Genomic DNA, 20,581 nt, shown 5'->3' on the forward strand with positions numbered 1-20,581 from the left:
CGGACGCGTTCAGATAGCCTACCCGCACGATCCGATACAGTAGGTCCAATATCTATCGACACTTCGAAAGTAGGATGATAGCAGTCTTCAGGTATAGTGAGCGGGAGTGCTCGTGTTAACAACGCTACGGTCGAATCCGAGACAAAGCACAGATCAAGCAATCGACCCAAGGAGTTTTTTACATGGTTGACTTGAGACAGGGACAGGTCTAATAAGCCATCAATAAACTCATGTCGTGACATGGGCACAAGGTTGTTTGACTCGTTAACCGAAGACCAGACAGTACCTGGCAGGTTGAAATCCCCAAGAACTATTAAATGGTCTTTATCAGATAGCGAGGAAGAAACCGTTTTTAAGGCAGACAAATGCTGCTCGTATATTAGTACATCCGAAGACGGTGGAATATACGAGCAAGTGACATAAATAGACTGGCCGGGAAGAGTCAGTATAACACAGAGAAATTCCAGGTCTTGTGAGACCTGGACTATGAAAAAAATACAGAACCGATTCTCTAAAAAAAATAGTTCTTTCATGCATCTTTTTTCGCCAAGACAGTGTAAATGTAACCCGACAAGCTTACCGACCGTTCGTGTTTTTTTCCGAGGGCCAACATACATACCTCTTCTTTCATGATTTTGGAAGGCAGAAATTCACGCATCGAAAACGTTTTCGGCAAACGCATAGAAAAAAACGAGAAGGGACGTGTGAGACGCTTCTTACGCGTCACAACTTTTATACCCGGTACTTAGTACTACATCTGTACCTTAGCGGTTTTTTTTTTAATTTTAAATTTTTTCTTCATCTGTCAAATACATCTTCATAATTTCTCAAAATATTTTATGGGGACGGAAACGTTTCCTTCTCTGCGTTACATACATCCGTTTGTGCACAAATACAATATACCCTATTTACTCTGTGGGTGGGTGCAGATACTGGACATGCATTTTGTCATTCTAGCTATAAGAGGATCCAATCTGATCGATATTCACTGATCTGATAGATATTGCCAATCTCTACTGAATCGCGCTTTTACTTTTCTCTTATCTTTAAGAAAAGGAGATGTGGCTTTGGGAGATTTTCGCCTTTTGGCGGTGGCGGAAGGATGCAGGGCGAAATTTTGAAATAAGCTTGATTGAGTGTGATATCCCATGAGTCTTCACACGCAATTTGGTCGCTGAGAGAGAGTCGTGAAACAAGGCGGACGGACAGCCAGACATGGATTTATCGAATCGGCTATTGATGTTTTTATATGTAATTGCTTGTATACGTATGTACATATGTACATAAAACGCCCAAGCAGTCTGCACCCTGTATTAGCCATATTTATGTGTGCCTAAAATAGCAAGCAACATTTAGTATTGCTTTCATGAGGGCCTGTGTGTCGTTCTGATTTACGTGGCTGCCTCCATTTATTGCGTTCGTTTAATTGATCAAAGTGGAGGACGTGAGGCAGCCCAAAAGGAGCGTTTATTAAAAATAATTATATGCCATTTAGCTGCGGCAAGTCGAGACTCTCTAATTTGAATCAATAGCAACAAGCGAAACGAGAAATGGATGCGGGAAGAGATACAACTAGACGAGAGATATGGAACACAGCAGAACACAGGGACACATCACAAAGGAATCTTTAACACACAGCGAGAGAGATAGAGGGTGGAGCTGACAAATCAAATGGGTGGAAAAGTGTTTCGGGGCTGGGTGCTAAAATTTTGGGGATCAACCGGAGGCCTGATGGGCGTAATTCATTTTGTTACACAGCCAAACGCAAAGATTTCTACGGTTGGCAAAAGCGTCTGCAGTTGAGAGGTGTTGACAGTGCCAATTAGGACAGTATTTCTCACGATGAATATGATGGTGAGAATGATACCCAGCGATGATGATGTGAATGTGATGACGAATTCAAAACCAAACTATTTGCCAGTGCTCTGGTGTGTCTGCAGTCTGTTGAATCCTTTTGGGTGGCATATCTGTCCATGTTGCCTTTATATATTTCATGACGATTTGCTTTCTTCGCGACGACTCTCCCGCTTGTCTTTTTGTCTGTCCATGTTGAGCATGTCTCTACAAAACCCGCCCCCACACACACTAACCCTTGCGGTTGTCAGTCGTTCATCATTTGCTATCCGCATCAGGCATCGGGAATCAGCATCAGCGCTGACAGAGAAGCTCGCAAATTGCATAGAGAAATTGTGAAATTTGTACGGTCCTGGGTTCAGGTCTTGCCCGCTTAAGCATTTCCCATCTGGTTGGTGGACTAGGGGATCGATGTTGTAGCTGTTGCTGCCATTAAACATGTCACCAATGCTTCCCTTTTGTGGTTTTAGGTCGCTGGGTGGAACCCGATATTTATGTTTTACGTTCGCATTTTGCATGTGTACGGGATGCGGATAGAAGTATGGGAGGAATAGGCTAAGGGGAACAGGGAAAATGTGTGTTTTTGCATTTTGAGTGATTACGTCGATTTCATTGATGTTGATTTATGATGATGATGAAGGGGGGCTGTGAACGTGCGTGCTGTCGCTGCTGCAGCTTTCTGCTGTTGCAGAAATTCCTGATAAAAGAGATGTGCCATGACATTTAAAGACAGCTCGCAAGGTACATATGACATTGACACATGGCCAATGACCATTTTTAAACATAATGCAGGTATTTAAACACACAAGAGACAACGACAAGCACAAACGGGTCACATGGAACGGGCAACAGGGCACAATCCAACACCAAATGAATCATTTCAATTATATTTAAATAATACCACTGAAGCAATAGTGAGATAAGGATGAAGACTTTAACCTTTAAACCCTTACATATAATCGCTAGTCTAACAGTACACCTCCACCTTTACTATAAAATGCTGCAAAAACTATATCATACCCGGCACTATCGCGTGCACTTCTTGAGGCTGTTTCGTTGTGGTTGCTGCGGAAACATTTTTCGTCCTACTGCGTCCAGTGGTACGCACACTTTTCACACGCACTGTAGGGCCAGAAATTCGGGGTTTAAAGTTAATTTCATAAAAGGGAATAAATGAGAGCATACAATTCAATGAATTCAGGAAAGGCAAAGGGTCGCTTAATAGCTTCGAACGCAGTACCCGCAACCGCAACAAGGAACTGCATGCCGTAGCTGTATGTGTAGCTGTCTGCATGTGCGCGTGTGTGTACTTGAGTGTTGGTGTTGACCAACTACACCACAAAGCAAAGTTATTGCACTATGGGGAATTAGACCTCTTTTTGTGGCAAAAATTAGTAACTTCCAATTAATAACTCAGTGAGAGGAAGGTATTTAAAAAATATGGCAGTTTAAATCGAATTTATTTATTGTTAAATTGTATATTAGTTGTGCATAAAAATAGATGTGTCTGGATTTTCAAAAATGGAAAGCTAGAAGATAATCGGATTTTTACTAACAGCCTATTTTGTTTTTGAGATGTACATATTTTGGATATAAAAGCACTGCAATTCAGTGCAGAGACACTGCAACTGACTCAACTGTATTATAATGGTACGATTGTTAGGGAATTTAGCCAATATTTCATATTAAGCATATTTTCTTTAGAATAGTTTCATGTTTCACGTGAAATTGTTCAAGTTAAAAAAAAGGTTTTCAAAGGTCTTCAAAGATCCCTTATCATTCTCAAAAAAGTGAAAGATTAACGATGGTTGGCTCTGTTACATTTTGGTCTACATCATTTTGAAGATCAATGTTTTTCGGCTACATCAATGCTAAAAATATATAATTTCAGGTAGTTTTGAAAAATGGAGTTTGGCCAGAAAAGGTGGTAAAATTCTCCATAGTGCATTGAGGTATACAGACAATATGCAGGCTCATTCAATGCAATTACAAAATGCATTTCTACCCCCACAGAGAACTAAAAAGAACCGAGACAAAATGGTTACTTACGATCTTCGACGCACATGAGACCATCCGGCATCAGCCTGAGACCCGTGGGACAGGCGCAGGAGATTCGCGGACTGCGCTCGTTGATCTTCGGTGCGGGCAGGCAGAGATGGGAGCAGTGGCCATTCACGGACTGGCAGTGATTGATGCCATCGGGCTGTCGGTACGGATGATACACATGGATCACCATGGGATTCTGAAGCTAAACGAGAACACAGAAGAGTTAGAAGAAGGAACATAGGAGCAACAAACAGGAGGCTCACCATGTGTTCCGCTGTGATGGGCTCCACACCCTCTCCCGTGAACTTATTAGCCTTGAAGACGGTCTGCTTGTCCCAGTCGCTCCAGTAGATGTAATCCTCGAATGTGGTGATGGAGAAGGGATGCCGCAGGTACTCGGTGGAGTAGAGAATCTGGCGCCGCTGGGAGCCATCGTAGTTGGCCGACGAGATGACATTCAGCTTGCCATCCACCCAGTAGATGCGTTTGCGCACCAGGTCCAGGGTGATGCCGTTGGGCCACTTGACGTCGTAACTGATTATGGTGGTGCGGTGGCTGCCATCCATGCCGGCGCGCTCGATGCGCGGGGAGGCGCCCCAGTCGGACCAGTACATCCATCCCTCGATGGGATCGAGGGCGATGGAGCGCGGTATGTCCAGCGCATCCTCAATGAGCACCTTGGCCATGTTGCCATCAAAATTGGTCAGCTCGATGGTGCACTTGTGCGTGTCCGTGTAGTACACGTGGTTGTAGATCCAGTCCACTGCCAGTCCATCCGATGTCACTGACGACTGTTTTAGCACTACCGTCTTCTCGTTTCCCTCGTCAATGGGCGCCTTGTAGATGCTCTGCGTCGTCACGTCGCTCCAGAAGATCATTCCCGTGCGAAACACAAAGTCCAGTGCCGTCGCCGACTTTGTGCTATTCACGATCGACGTCATTTCCATGTGGTCGAGGGCGATCTTCCGTATATCGTGACGTCTCGCCAGAAGCAGTGAGGCATGTCCCTCACCCGCCTTGCAACGAGTGTGATTGCGTGGATCCCTCATGTATCCCGCCTCGCATTCGCACTTGAATCCCCCGATCTCGTTGCTGCACAACTGGGAGCAAGTGTCTGGATTGTCACATTCATTGATGTCCACACAGCTGCGCTTATCCCCGGACAATTTGTATCCCTTTCGGCACTCGCACTTGTAGCCCACCACCAGATCCACACACTGGTGCATGCACCCACCATTCTTGGCGGCACACTCATTCACGCCACACTTGCCTGCCGGCTCATCTTCGCCATCGGGGCAGTCCTTGCGCTTATCACACACTTTGTTCAGTGCTATGCACTGTCCCCCACCGCAGTTGAATTCGCTGGTGACATTGCACTCGCTCGAGGGTGTGCCCATGCTGCAGTCCCGCTCGTCGCTGCCATCCGCGCAGTCTCTCTGCCCATTGCAGTTGAGGTGTCCGGCGATGCAGCTGTGATCACCGCATTGGAACTGATCCGGCCTGCAGGTCACGTTCTGGCACTTCACTGGATCTTCGTCATCGCCGCCGGGACAGTCGATATCCCCGTCGCACACCCAGGTGCGGTGCAGGCAGGTGATGCGATCCTTGCACGAGAACTCATGCGGTTGGCAGAAACCCATCAAGAGTCCTGGATCAATGCTGCAGTTTTGCTACAAGGAGATACAGACAGAGAGGGGATGAGAGGAGGTTCGAGGTAGTTGAATTTTTGTGGCTGCTCGGGGGTGGAAATCTCCGGATGAAGGAACTTTACTTTTACTACACACTACAAGAGTTTTTCTTTTTCTTTTCCCGTTAAGTGCCAGCCAAATATTCAAGCTGCCACAAACAGACACACACACACACACCAGCTAACAATCACAACCAACGAACCCACATGTATGCTTATATGTACATACATATGTATGTATGTATATGCGGTGTAAATATGTGCATGTGTGGATATATGTACATGGTGCACTTGCATATTTTTGGAGCTGTAAGCAAGATTTTTCCCATTTTCATACAATACAGGGTATATATAATGTCTGAAGCCTATTATAAGCTTTTATAACACTACTCGACAAAATCGTACTTTTTCGAAGAACTTAAAAAAAGAAGGTCTAAGAATTTAAATTTATTGAATAAAGTTCTATATTAATTTGAGCCGTTTTCAAAAAGTTGTATAATTTAAAAACGAGAAGGGACGTGTGAGACGCTTCTTACGCGTTACAACTTTTATACCCGGCACTCAGTACTAAAACTGCACCTTAGCAGTTATTTGTCTTTAAAATGTAAAAAAGAAATAGACAGTAGATGTAGTTGTTGTGATGCGTGTGGTTGTGCGAGGAGGTGTGTGACGTCTGAGTGCCGTCTCCGTCTCCGTCGCGGGCGTGTGTTTGTTTTTTGTTTATATTCGACGCCCTGCCCCACCCAATTTTCAGTCGTCTCCGTCTCTGTCTCCCTGCCGTCTCCGTCTCCGGCTCTGAAACAGAAGCAGAGTGTGAATGAGAGAATGTGAAAAGAACAACAAAAGCTGCGGGACAGGGTGGGTTTAGCCACTTGAAATTAATTTCTTCATTGTGGCTATAATAATGATCCCATTTGGTGATCTGATAGATATGGTCATTCCCTACGGAATGGTATTTTTAGTTTTCTTTTATCTTCAAAACTGTAGGTTTGGGAGGTTTTAGCCTTTTTGCGGGGGCGGAAGGGGGCGGGGCTCATTTTTGAAATACACTGGTTTCAGTGTGAGCATACAGCAGTCCGGAGCCAAAATTTGGTAGCTCTAGCTCTTATAGTCTCTGAGAACTAGCCGACAAACAAGACGGACAGACGGACCGACAGACATGGCTCTATCGACTCGGCTATTGATGCTGATCAAGAATATATATACTTTATGGGCTCGGAAACGCTTCCTTCTCTGCGTAACATACAACCGTTATTCACACAAATATAATATACCCTTTTTACTCTTCGAGTACCGGGTATAATTAGTGTTGATAGTACTCAAAATCTTCATCTAAATGCCAAACTGAGTGAAGTCTAAAAAAACTCTGTCAAAAATTGAATTATAAGGGAACAAAAAGTCCTAAAGGAAAAACAAATATGTCTTCAAAAATTCCCTCCATCTTTTATGGAAGGGCACACAGTGTTTTTGCTCTCCTTCCCGTTAGGGCAAACAATATTCGTCTTTTTGTCCATGCTATTTGTTTGATAGTTTGCGTTTTACCAAATTTTTCATGTTGGTTGCTATGCAACTTTGGCGCTACACAACTGACAACGAAAGCTATCGTGAAACATGAAAAATTTGGTATCATACACATAAATGTTTATGGGCAGCAGTTTGTTGATGTCGTTGTCATCGTCGTTGCTGTCCTCATCCTGCTGGTCGTCTGGTTGCCTGTTTTGAATAATGCTCGCGTTCTGCATAATTTATGCTTCCTTCCTAGCTGGGGCTCATACATATACTCGTAAATATACATTTATATTTATATATTATTTTATATGCGAGGAGGGTTGTTTTACAGCAACTTTTTCACATGTGTGTCGTGTTTTTGTTTACGTTAATAATTTGCTTTTATTCATTTTCGTGGCTAGAATTGCTCTCTCACCTTTTCGTCGCTGTGATCCTTGCAGTCATAGTCGCCGTCACATACCCAACGCTTGCTGATGCAATCACCGTTATCGCAGGTGAACGCCTCCTCGGGGCACTTGCCTTTGGCGGGGCAGTTGAGCTCATCGGAGCCGTCCATGCAGTCGTGATCACCGTCGCATTTCCAGCGGCTCTGAATGCAGTCGCCACCCGCGCAGGTGAACTCATCCGAGCGGCAGGTGGCATCTGCAGGGAGTTCGGAATATGGGATTAGCAAGACATCTTAAGGGGTTTTGGAAGTGGAGGATTTACAGGCAGATTAGTGAAGTGATATATGCATGTATGTATGTATGATGTATGCTCTACCCCACAGGTAAAATGGAATGCAACATAACTCAACACTATTATAAAAGCTGCCAATAAACTAAGCAAAAGAGGAGGAGTTACATAACTTGCAGAGGAATACAAATGTGTGTCAATAGAGGAAACAGATAGCAGGGGGGTTCATATACATATAGGACGAACGGGAATACATCAGGCAAGGAGGAATACCATAAAGCAGGGGGTGAAATATAATAAAGCAGCAACAGAAAAACCAATAAATAAATTTCACCAACACCAAAACAGAGACAGAAAAGACATTTTTAAGAGGGAAGGGCAAGGCTGGCTTACTGCACTGCGCCTCATCGCTGCCATCGTCGCAATCCTTGTTCTGATCACACATCCATGACAGGGGTATACACAAACCCTCGCCAGATTTGCACTGAAACTGCTCCGGTGAGCAAGTCTTTCGCGCTGTAAAAACAAAATATGTAAAAAAATAGTTGTGAGTTTTTATTAAGGAAGAAAAATAATCGAAAAAGTAACCTCCTTAAGAGATAAGGTTTTGGTTTCTGATATTGCCTGCAAAGTAGCCTACTTACTGATGTCCTGATGGCACAAAGCACAGCCATCAAGGACACTGAGCGAAAGAAGAACACTTGCTTCACTCCATTTCTAAATTTTCTGTTTATCTTTGCATTATCTTTCGCCCACAGTGTGGGCTACAGAAGACATCCTTAAAGTAGGCACCCAAGTGTTGTCTTGTAATTCAGTTTATAAGCGGCTGCAGAGGGACGTACGTACACCCCGATGGAAGGCAAAGTAATAAACATAGTTGTCATGTCAGTAGACACACAGCAACGTGCAGCAGTAGGGAGAGAGGACCATGAGAAACTATTCAGGGATAAACAGTTGGCATTTTATCTAGGCAGTAATTAAGACATTATCAGCCAACACTCCATAAAGTTAAAACGCACACATGTGTATGCATTAAAGCAATTATCGCAGACACCAAGAGCTCAGAGAACACACCACACCCACACACAATCTACACACAGAAGAACCACACCAGACACACACAAACACAGCTCCTCCCGCTCGCAGTCGTCTCTGAAACTTTCATTGAAGTTATTCACAAGCCCAAGAGTCACACGGACGTTTAATAAAGCTGACAACACTCCCAAACGCAGACGCGCACGCAAACACACACTCCCGCACACACACGTTGATAAATACATACACGCTTACACCAACATGTAGAGATGAGCATAAAAACGCTTGTGTTTAACCCTTAATGCGAATTAGTATGCCAGTTCTTCTTAAGTGTGTTTCTGTCTCGTACTTTTTTCATTGCCGGAATTTTTTGTTGTTTTTTTGGGCCTACCATCCGGCGCGTTAAAAGAAAGTTCTTTGTCTCAGTGTGTGTATTTGTGTCTCTGAGTGTTCCCTTGTTTATATGTGTGTGTGTCTTCCTATGTGTCTGCATGCGTGAGCGAAAGTAGCTTATGTGGCAATGTATGATTTTTCTCTGATATGATTATGTACTTTACGCTGTCTGTTTGTGACACGCTCCTGTGTGCCTCTGTGCGCTCTTTGGAGCAATAAAATCTTACGACCGGGGGCCGGCATATATTGAATATGCTTTTTAGTGTCTCTTCTACCTTTTATGCTCCCTCTCTACCTCTCTCTTTCGGTCTCTTCATTTCTGTTTCAGATTCCTCTCATATCTTGTCTTACTGTCTATTTGCTTTCCGTTTACACGTGCACATCCATGAGGAACATTTCTGACATCGTTGAAAATAAATTAATTCATTATTATTTTCTTCTATGTAGATATGTATATGTACTCCCATATATATATTTTTTTTTGTTGCTTGCTTGGCATGCACAACTCGTCCTATGAGTGATATGCCTTTTATTTGAATTTACGGTGACCAGCTTTTCGAATTTGTTTGTACAAAAAAGAAACATTCCGACTGATTTTCTATATATACATTAAATTTAATTTAAGCTTAGCTTCTTACTCTTTCTTCTCCTCAGCCCCTCCCCTTTTTTTTCTGTCACAAAGCTTTTAATTATCCACTATAATTTTGCTGTCACAATTGATGGCATCATTAAATTTCACATTGCTGGGTCACCAGGGCTTAATTTCCTGCTTGGGCACAACCAGTACTTTTAGTTGGCTGATTGAAATGAAGTCTTCACTCGTGGGGCCATGGGGAACACGATCACGGACACTGCTTCAGCTTCAGCTTTAGTAAGCCGTGGCAAAATCAATTTGCTGTTGTGGGAGAGGGTCACCATGAATGGACCTGGGCTGGACCTTGCACTATGGGGAATTGGACCACTTTCGACCAAAAATGAATGAATTCCAAAAAATAGAATATTTTTTGAGAGGAAGGTATTCAACGCCTTGTCTTAAGTTGAAAATTGAGTCTAACTGCCAATTGCTACATGAACATAAAAGCAATTACATCGCAAAGGTGAAACCATCAAATTGCAATATAAAGAAATGCAGCCGCGGACGCTACCGCTTCCGCGAAAGGCGATCCATATGGCATTGGGAACAAGTGCCGCAACCCGAATTATAACGTCAGCATATTGACCATGCGACGTGTAATTCGGAGTGCTGGATTACCACGCTAATGTTACACCTGCATGGGACAACTCGCCCTCTTTATTTTGATATACATATAAGTTCGATTTTACAATAAAGATAATTAATGACAAGTACGTCAAACAGCAAAGACTCATTACAAAACAAACAATATACAAGCTATATTATATAAAAAAAGGTGTGCCCGTATTTTTAAAAATTTTTAACTTAAAGATTCTCATATTTATCTGAGAACGACGGACGGACAGACAGACAGACATGGCTATATCCACTCGACTATTGATACTGATCAAGAATATATATACATAAATAACAGGGTCGGAAACGTTTCCTTCTGTCTGTTACATTTTTCGACCACAAATACAATATACACTTTTTACTCTTTGAGTACAGGGTATAAAAGTAACAAAATTTAACTTAAGTTTATTAATTGTATAGCTTATGGTATTTCAACATCGCTATCTAAAAGCTCTGATAAATAGCAGCTAACTTAACACTCTTCAATTTCGGACTACAGATCCATCTGTTTCAGGTACTTTTGAAAAATGGGTTTTGGCCAGAAAGATGCCCAAATTCCATAGTACCTTGGTTTATACATACACACACACACAATCACATAATTTTCGTATTGTATTCAATAGCATTTTCTTGTTATCTGACGCCATAGCGTATATATATAGTATTTGTAATTTGTTTTGTTTATTAAGCAGTTTGCCTTCGCGTCATTGTTCCGACAAGTTTTGCAAGTTTTGGGACCCAGAATGTCAAACAAAGTTATGAAGTGTCAAAGTCGAGTGTTAAATGGAATTAAATAGCGAACCAAGGGCATTGAATGAATCTTATTTCCCCTCCTGTTAAGTCAGACATTTGCATTGCGGCGAAGGATGCCTATTTTTAAGCTGCAAAATTGCTTCACGAACCAGATCATATTTGGTTGTCAAAGCTCTGCAAGAGCATACAAATCGAGGCTATATGTCCACCGATTTTCATGAACCTTTGCCTGACCAAAAGTAACATCAATTAGAATCAACATGGGCGATGAGTTGACAAGGCGCAGGGCGGAGTATGTGTGGAGCGAAGAGGGGCCAAGGGTGTGGGGATAAAAGCTTGAATGACAACAAGGTTTGATAACAATTTTAAAGCTCATAAAGGTCGTGAAAAAAGCACACATACACCAATGTACATGCACATATATTTTAATGTAACCTTCACATCCTGAGCAGCTCAACTCCATATAAAACCTCAGGCTCAATTTGGCTCCTGCACTTGCCTTTGATTACCTGTTTTTATTTCCATCAACATAAAAATCGCATCATTTTTTCAATTACAATTCCGAAATGCTCCTTCAAACATAAAAAAACATTTTTGCCGCTGACATTCTGGCGCTCTGAAGTTTTTGGGATTTCCTTTCACATATGTAGGTAGGAGAATGTGTCACAGACAATAAACCGTTAAACAAGTTGCGGTGGAGTGTACTTTTATGAAGGAACAACTACACACGAAAAGGCACAAAAGCAGCAGTAAAATGGATGCATAAATATAAATTAGTTCCGCTGATGGTCAAGTCGCGATATTGTCCATCAGAAATTATGTTAATTTATGCCTAAGGAGAAAATCAGGCTCAGTCTCAGCCTCAAAATCAGAGTTTTCAGTCCCACCCTCAGTGTCCAGTTATAAAGGGAGTCAGAAAATGGTATATGGTTTATAGTTAATGGTTTAATTTCGATTAAATAATTGTTTTTGTTTTGCTTTTGGTTTATTGATGAGCCAAAGGAAAATCCTCCTCTTAGTATGCAAATGTGACGTCTGCTTACTACAATCCTGCTCATCGGACCTGTCCCGGCAATCGAAGTCGCCATCGCAGAGCCAACCGCTTGGTATACACTGCTCCGTATTCGAACACATCACCTCATGGGGCTGGCACAGAGTTACTGCTCTTGCAACAGTAGGGAAATTTCACCAATAAGTCGTTGCAACACTTTTGTTAAAAATGAACTAAAGTTACGTCTAAGGGATGATAGTACTTACTGCAAAGTGGCAGAAACTCATCGGTACCATCGGTACAGTCAGCCTCATGATCGCAGACCCATTTCTGGGGAATACAATTGCCATTGCCGCAGCGGAATTGGTCCACGTTGCAAGTTGATTCTGCAGCGAAAAAAATACAAAGAAATACATATTAATGATTAGGATTAATGATTTCGCCCTTTTACGGGGGCGGGGCTAATTTTTGAAATACACTGGTTTCAGTGTGAGCATACAGCAGTCTGGAGCCAAAATTTGGTGGCTCTAGCTCTTATAGTCTCTGAGAACTAGCCGACACACAAGAAGGATAGACGGACAGACAGACATGGCTCTATCGACTCGGCTATTGATGCTGATCAAGAATATATATACTTTATGGGGTCGGAAACGCTTCCTTCTGTGCGTTACGTACAACCGTTATTCACACAAATACAATATACCCTATTTACTCTTCGAGTACGGGGTATAAAAAGGATATTGTGAAGGAATGGTCGAATTTTGATACATGCTTACTTCTAGGAATGATATATAGAATGCCAGGACGCATAACATACATTTTAAATAGCAAAGGAGGCGTATTTGAGCAATTAAATACAATTTACGAATTTTAAATTTGGGTTAATTTAAGAAACTTAAGTTCCTTTGAAATTATAAGTTCACTTATTTCGCTCTGGAAAATGTTTATTTAATTCTCAATAAACCTTCCAAGAGTATAAAAAACTTTTGTTGGCATTTTTTGAATTAAGAAAAAATTAAGGCAAAATTTAAGAAAGAACAAAATTTGAAAATTGAAAATTTTAGAATAGCCTTAATTGAAGTGTAAGAAAAATGCATTTAAAATTTATAAATTATTTAGGCTGCATTTCCCCATTTTCCCACACTGTTGCACCTTTTGTGAGCCGCGCTAAAGTGCAGACAATTAAGCGCTTATTTAAAGCGAATTCCTCTCAAAGCCATTTGCATTTGCATTCGTCGACGCTTTAAGAGACCCAGTCACAGTCACAGGACTCCATCTCCAATTCCCATTAGGAGCAAAGTTTCCTGCAGGCTTGAACGAAACTTTTGTACCAGTTCACTGTTCCACAATCCTTCCCGAGAAAACACAAACTGTAACCCAAAAGTCAAAGCCAAAGTGCCCCCAAACCAAAGCCAATGCCAAAGCCAAAACGCAAGGGAGGCTGACGGAGCCGCCGCAGTGCGAAAGATGCGCATCACGTTTTGCGTTCTGGGGACCTGGAAAATACCGGGAAATGGGTACAAACATTGCACAGCGCCATGATTACCTATACAGCCGGTATTTAGCACAAGAAAAGGAAGTAAAAGATGGCAAAACTATAGCTTATAATTCGGCTTAGCTATTTAATGAATATCAAAGAAATATTCTAATAACATTTGGTTATAAAATGCTTAAATTGCTTCTTTCAATCTGTTTAATCTCTCTTTCAATCTACTTCCTATCCATCTACTTATCTATCACTACTGGGTATTCTATGCGATGCTGATACTTTTTTGTTCTGGTCTTAATGAGCAGGAGCAGCACCCATACATGAAAACGAGTTGGAACTTTGTCTGGACGTTGATATGCAATGACTGCACCATCAAGTGGCCCTCCTCCCGCCCAACCGACCGTGGGGCGCTGCCGCATGACGCGCGATGTTAGGCTAATATTCGAGGAAAATTAGAACACAACTAAATTAGAGCAACTATAGCTAAGCAATCAAAATTATCAAAGTCAGAAACAAGACAAAGCTAAAATGAAACTAACTACGGGAGAGGTAGTTAAGAAGAGATTTAAGAAGAGACATATAATGTGATAGAAGGAATTATAATCCGAGCATAAAACCCTAAAGGGTTCGTGCAAGGCATAATTCGATCTGTACATACATTCATATGTATGTATCAAACTAAATTAACATAAATATGAATGTACATACATACTTACATACTGACTGAGTACCGGGTATAAGTTGCGTACGAAGCGTACAACATACATCACGACCGTATTGAATCAGTAGAGAAAAGCTTTTTATTATTTGCCCTACGGGGCCTCAACTGGGATGCAACTGTGAGACTGCCATCCTACCCTAGTAGACTTCTTTTAATAAATCTTCCATCCTTAGTGCTTGGTGTAATTTTTATGCATAACTTGATCAAGGGGGATGTAGACAGCCCCGACTTGTTGAGTCGCGTAAACTTTACGATTCCCATTAGACCCACTAGAAACTATATTTCTTTGTTCCTATATTCTAAATATACTTTACACGTTTGGAGACGATTCCTTCTGTGTGTCACATTTTTCGAGCACAAAAAATAGAACATAATGCATAAGCAAACAGTCTTCGGAGGCAATCCGTTCTGCATTTCTATTACTTTTCTTTATGTTGCTCATACATTTTTGCACATGAGACGCGGACTATTTTTGCAACAATTTCTCGGATACGAATGTGCACATGCTTGTACATGTATATGTATACATACATATTTTGTGCCCAAAAGCTCTTTTCGCAGGTTTGCCACTTGCCACCAACCGTCAGAGATGCAAACTTCATTATTTACAGTTTGCAGGAGTAGCAGGAGGGCAGGAGCAGCAGCAACAGGACAGAAGGAGCATCAACTCTGGAGTGACACTGGGACTGGGGGCGAGACAGACGCCTGCGATTATACAATTCATTTAGAGGGGGATTTACACACAGTACAGTCCCCGGACACCTTTTTGCACGGTTATAATAAACGTGCCTCCCACCATTAGGCTTCCTGCAGACAACAAAAGTGACAAAGTCAACTCGCACCCCGCTCCACCGAAAAACTTGTGCAAATACAAGGTAAACTTTTCGGCAGAGAGCCTCGACAAAGTTTTAAGGGGGAACAATGCGACTCCCCGCTGTACCATCGAAGCCACCCGATGGAGGGGTGCTCGGGAGCTGTGGAGCTGTGGAGGTCCCCCTCCCCGAGCTCGTTTAGAGACCAAAAAGCTTGGTGCTAAAAAAAAGTCTTCTCCAGCCATAAAGTCTCCAAGACCATGCGCGAAAGAAGGTTTCTGCGGGCATTCATCGATTTGGCGCATTTAAACTTTTCTGATATATGCCATTTTCCAAACTACCATCCCCTCTAGGCTTTCCCGACACATTCTGTTCAATTAAGGTTAACATTTGTATACAAGCAGAAATCATAGTTCGAGGAGTATCAAGGAATCACATAAAAACCGATAAATATAAATATTTCTTTTGCTTCTTTTGCTGGCAATAAAAATGTTAATATTTTGTAAATGAAAAATTTGATATATCCTGCAGATAAAGGCCAGCAAAATCAGAAAGAAATTAAATATCGAATTTCATTGACATTTGACTGACAATTTCTTTCAGTGGGTGGGCAAGTTTCCTTCCCTAATGAAGTTTGTCTGTCATTTTGCGCATAAATTAAATTGTCCGATTCACTTAACCGCGGGGAAGACTGGCTAGAGAGTGGAAGAGACGGGGACCGAGCGGATGGCGCGTTTGAAACAGCGAAATTGTACTTTTGGCTGGCAAGACACTCCACTCGGAGCCGGCATCAGACCTTCATCTCAGACTCCTCTGCCCCGCCACCACCGCCTTAGGTCCTTTTTTCCTGTGTCTCGTCTCGTCTCAATAAATAAATGAAAAATTTGTGCCAAAGTTAAGGGGATTTTCCTTATTTATACCCGATGCTTGAAGAGTAAAAAGGGTGTATTGAATTTTTGCTCGAAAGTGGATGTATGTAACGCACAGAAGGAAACGTTTTCGACTCCATAACATATATCCTCGATAAGAATCAATAGCCGAGTCGATTTAGCCATGCCTGTTTGTCCGTCTATCCGTCCGACTGTCCGTCTTGTTTGTCGGCTAGTACTCAGAGACTTTGAGAGCTGTCCGAGAGTTTTCACTGTCCGACTTGCTTGTCGGATAGTACTCAGGGACTTTGAGAGTTGGAGCCTCCATATTTAAAATTCGAAAAAACAAAAAAAAATAAAAATGTTACATACATGTTTATTACATACAGGTTGCATGCATACCTATATATGTACTTATAAATGTACATACATACATACATATATACTGACTGAGTACCGGGTATAAAAGTTGTTACGCCTACGAAGCGCCTCACGTCCCTACTCATTTTTCATTGTTTACAATTGTTTTCCCTTTTTTTTATTTATTTTGGTATTTTTTCCCCGTTTTTCCACGTTGTTGTTGCTGCTCTTGTGTTCTTGTTTAGAGAAGTATGCATCTGCTTCAGCACACAGCGGGATTCACAAGTATCATAAAAAAAGGCTCGCCGCTTGTTGTTTATGTCACCTTATTCACTTTATTGAAGCCGGGGTACCGACCGACTCCACCATAGTATGAGATGAGGGATATTTTTCCTGAGGGTTCTGCATCATAAATCATTTAAAGAGCAGGTCAGCAGCGACTGCAATTAAGCAATGATTAAGGCTGCTTCTAATGAGGGACGAATAACATTTTTAGGACAACAAACATCCATTTTATATGTCGTATAGTGCAACAAATGGCCGCGATAAGGCTACCAATTGGAAAGTGGATTTCAAATGCTTTGATAATTTATTTGTAAAACAATTTTATATTTTAGCGGGAAGTAAATTGAAGAAATATTCGATATGCCCAAATAAGTATAGCAGCAACATCGTTGGATTGCTGCGCTTCAATAGGAATACATAAATAACACTACCAGACACGATTTTAACTCAAGGAACGAAACCAACTTTTTATGAAAGATATGGGGCTTAGAAATGGTCTGAAGACAACTTTTTTTTTAAGAATTTTTGAAATCTGGAATTTTTTTTTAAAGTTTTTTTTTACAGGTAGCGGTTTGTTTTTTTTTTACATAACTTAAGTATCTTAGATCTGGATATAAAGAACTTTGTTTATCTGAAAAGCTCTTTGATGCAGCTAAAACACTTTTTATTAGGCTTGGAAATGGAAAAATGTTGATTTTTGTAACGAATATATTTTACGAAATTTTTACTTTTAAAAGTCGAGAAAAGTCGAAAAAAGCTTCATTCGGCGTCGTTTAAGGTATTGCTCATCAAAATTTATGGAGATACGACTGAGCTGTTAATGCTTGACCAATCCAAAAAACCAAAAAAAAAACCTTATTTTTCCATTATAAACCACCATATTTTAGGAATTTTTTGAACTTTAGTATTTTTTGAGTACTGAATCCAATAGTAGTCGTAATTTTTTGGAATTTTTTATTTTTTTAGGGTTGATTAAGCAATTTTAGCTCAGGCTTCTCTCCATAGATTTTGATGAGCAATACCTTAAACGAAGACGAATGGATGCACCTGTAACAAAGAACAAAGAAGTGAACAAAGGACTTAGTTGTTTTTCGACTTTCACAACTTTTTAAAGTCAAAATTTCGTAAAAAAAATAAAAATAAAATAAACGCTAAACCATCAAGTGTTCGGGTCCACTTTTTAGCTACATCAATCAAGTTTTTAGATGAACAAAGTTCTTTACAACCAGATCTAAGATACTTAATTAATTTGAAAAAAAAAACAAACCGCTACCTCTGGAAAAACAGTTAAAAAAATACCAGACTTCAAAAATTCTTAAAAAAATATTACTGCCATAGAAGAGAAAAACAACATTTCATAACTATCAGAAATAGTTGGTTTGGTTCCTTGAGGAAAAAATGTTCGATTTTGTCTAGTAGTGTAAATTACGGCTTACAGAGAGGGACAAGGACAAGGGCTGTGTAACTTTAAGTTATCTAAGGTCTGCCAGTCGACGCTGCTTGCAAAATCCCCGAAAATATATATTAATATATGCACATATGTATAGAGTCATGTTCAAATGTATATGGAATTGTGAGATATTCTTTCGTTTTATTTTTTCTGTATGGGGCAGGCCGGCTTATCAGCTGTCTGCCGCTCCCTACTCCTAAACGAATGAATATTTATTCGCGCTCTGCTCTCTTGTTGTCGAACACTAGCATATATATACGTATATAGAAATGTGTATCCCCCACGCATGTGACAGAATTCTGCTTAATAGTCTGACGATGTCGATGTCTCTGGGTCGCCATTGCAATTTGTCTCTTGGCTGTTTACGCGACGGATGCGCAACGCGCGTTCTGCCGGGAGGAAACTTAACGTTGCTCTATGGTTGATCTGCCTGCATACTCTATACTCTTAGCCTTGTTCTGTTGTTAATGGCTCAGCTTCGATTAGTTGCCTATAAGTTATTTATTTATTTACTGACTTTTTTCGCTCCCTTACCAATCGATGGGACATTATTTTGCTGCCTTTTTTTCAAACAGCCATATCCATATCGTTATACATAGTGTACACCACGCCCAAACATATAGACATACAGACAATAACAGTAAATTGAAATACATTTAAAGCGGTTAACGTGCTCGGGATTGGTTTGTCTTATCTGCAAAATTCCTCAGGAAATGAGTCTCTTTCTCTGATCTGCTTTAGTGTGCCTCCAACTACTCGCACTTATCCTCGTTTTATATAGAACCCAGATTAATGTTCCTCGTGTGAGTAGCCAAACAATTTTCATAAGAATACAAAAAGATATAAAGCAGTTGTGTTTGTATAGTATATTGAGAATTAAAATTATTCAAGTTCAACAAGTCAAAACTGATTTCAAGTTTAAATCAGTTTTGTAAAACCCGAATGTTTTGTAGAGGAAGCTTTCTAAGCAAGCTTAGAAGTTTTTAATATTTTGAAACAAAGAATTCCAAAAGCATTATGACACATATATTCTGTTAGGGAATTAGAAATCGATAGAAAATAAATTGTATTTCAAAGAAAAAAAATATAAAGCTAATTTTGCATTACCCAAAGTATTTTTTTACCAAACAAAGGTACAGTTTTCTTGGAAAGAAGAAGAACAAATGATCACATACAACAATTTTTTCATTCCAACTGAAAGTAACTCGTCTTAAAATGATTAATCTCAAATATGTACATATGTATGTATACAGAACTGGCTCTTTCTACTCAGATTTTGAATGATTAAATCTCTAGGAAACTATCATCCCCTTCCCATACTAAATCCAAAGACAATATAATACCAAGATGAGTAACGCCATACGATTTATTTTGCACACGAATTTTTCTGGCTCTAGTGCTAGGTACAAGCTCTCGACAAATGTAATTGTGCAATCGGATTATAGATCTGCATGTATAGGTTGTGAGTCTATTCACTTTCGGAAGACGTTTGCACCCTATACTTTAGATGAATGATATTTGTTTGTGTTATAGAATATATTCGAAATCTATTAAAATAATTTATACATGACTTCGCCTGTGAGTAAATGTCAGTAGGGTATTCAGCGTGCATCATGCCAACTGGTCAATCGGACAATTATTTTTAAAGAAGAAAAACTCTCTGGAAACTATTTTTGTGTCGAAAAACGTCGCTTGGATTGGCTCACACATGCAAGCGGATTATTTTTTTAGATTTCTAGATTTGGCTTTTTCGGTATAAATCTTGTTATTATGTTGACTTTGTTAATACCCCCCAGCCCGTAGAATGGTCATACCCGTTGCGGTGACAGTCGTTGTCGGCGGTTGGAGATGGGCTCGTGGTAAAAGTCCGGTGACGAGCAGAAGGAAGAAGCAGCTTAGGATGTTGCTTCGTATTGGTCCCATGTTGGTTATTTCGTGCCGTGGTATCCTCTGCTATATATGGTAATATGATAATGTTCTAGCCTAAGTGCTCGGCTGAATTATTCAATTAAATCACTGTTTATCCCGGTTTTCTTATCGCACTTTTGTCTCTTTCCCGGAGAGCAATCTTAATTGTAACTGTAATTATTTTAAATGGCAGTCAAGTGGTTGGCAAGCAAATACATATAACATCATGAGAGTTCTCTGAAGCAGCAGCTGTGGGAGAAGGATAAGCTCAAAAGTAGGCAATGCAATTTTCGCCCAGTAATTAAATCACAATTTTTGCGCGTGAAAATTGCATAATTGTATTTGTAGGTCGGTTAAGTCGCTAAAGTTGGTAATTTTTGTAAAGTATTTTAATGTACAGTTCTTATTTATGGTTACGGAAGATATTTTTTTATTTTTTTTATATTTTAACCAAATAATTTAATTTGTAATGCAATCTATAAGAAATATCTTACA

General features: G+C 40.6%; 1 protein-coding gene across 14 annotated transcripts in view; it reads right to left on the reverse strand.

Annotated features, from left to right (window-relative positions):
- The window catches only part of LOC117591217 (low-density lipoprotein receptor), a 57,335-nt gene that overhangs the window by 20,321 nt on the left and 16,433 nt on the right, over positions 1–20,581 (reverse strand). For 4 of the 14 annotated variants that reach the window (XM_034284370.1, XM_034284367.1, XM_034284369.1 and 1 more), the window contains exons 4-8: positions 12,459–12,578; positions 8,165–8,287; positions 7,512–7,738; positions 4,164–5,570; positions 3,904–4,102 (exon numbers count right to left, since the gene is read on the reverse strand). In XM_034284370.1, the coding sequence (XP_034140261.1) occupies positions 3,904–4,102; positions 4,164–5,570; positions 7,512–7,738; positions 8,165–8,287; positions 12,459–12,578 (2,076 nt within the window). Of the gene's footprint in view, positions 1–2,874; positions 2,977–3,903; positions 4,103–4,163; positions 5,571–7,511; positions 7,739–8,164; positions 8,288–12,244; positions 12,362–12,458; positions 12,579–19,992; positions 20,247–20,581 lie in introns of those variants that run through there. The other 10 variants (XM_034284365.1, XM_034284363.1, XM_034284374.1 and 7 more) reach the window with 7 other exon arrangements.

This window comes from Drosophila guanche, unplaced genomic scaffold (assembly GCF_900245975.1).
Source record: "Drosophila guanche unplaced genomic scaffold, DGUA_6, whole genome shotgun sequence".
NCBI lineage: Eukaryota > Metazoa > Arthropoda > Insecta > Diptera > Drosophilidae > Drosophila > Drosophila guanche.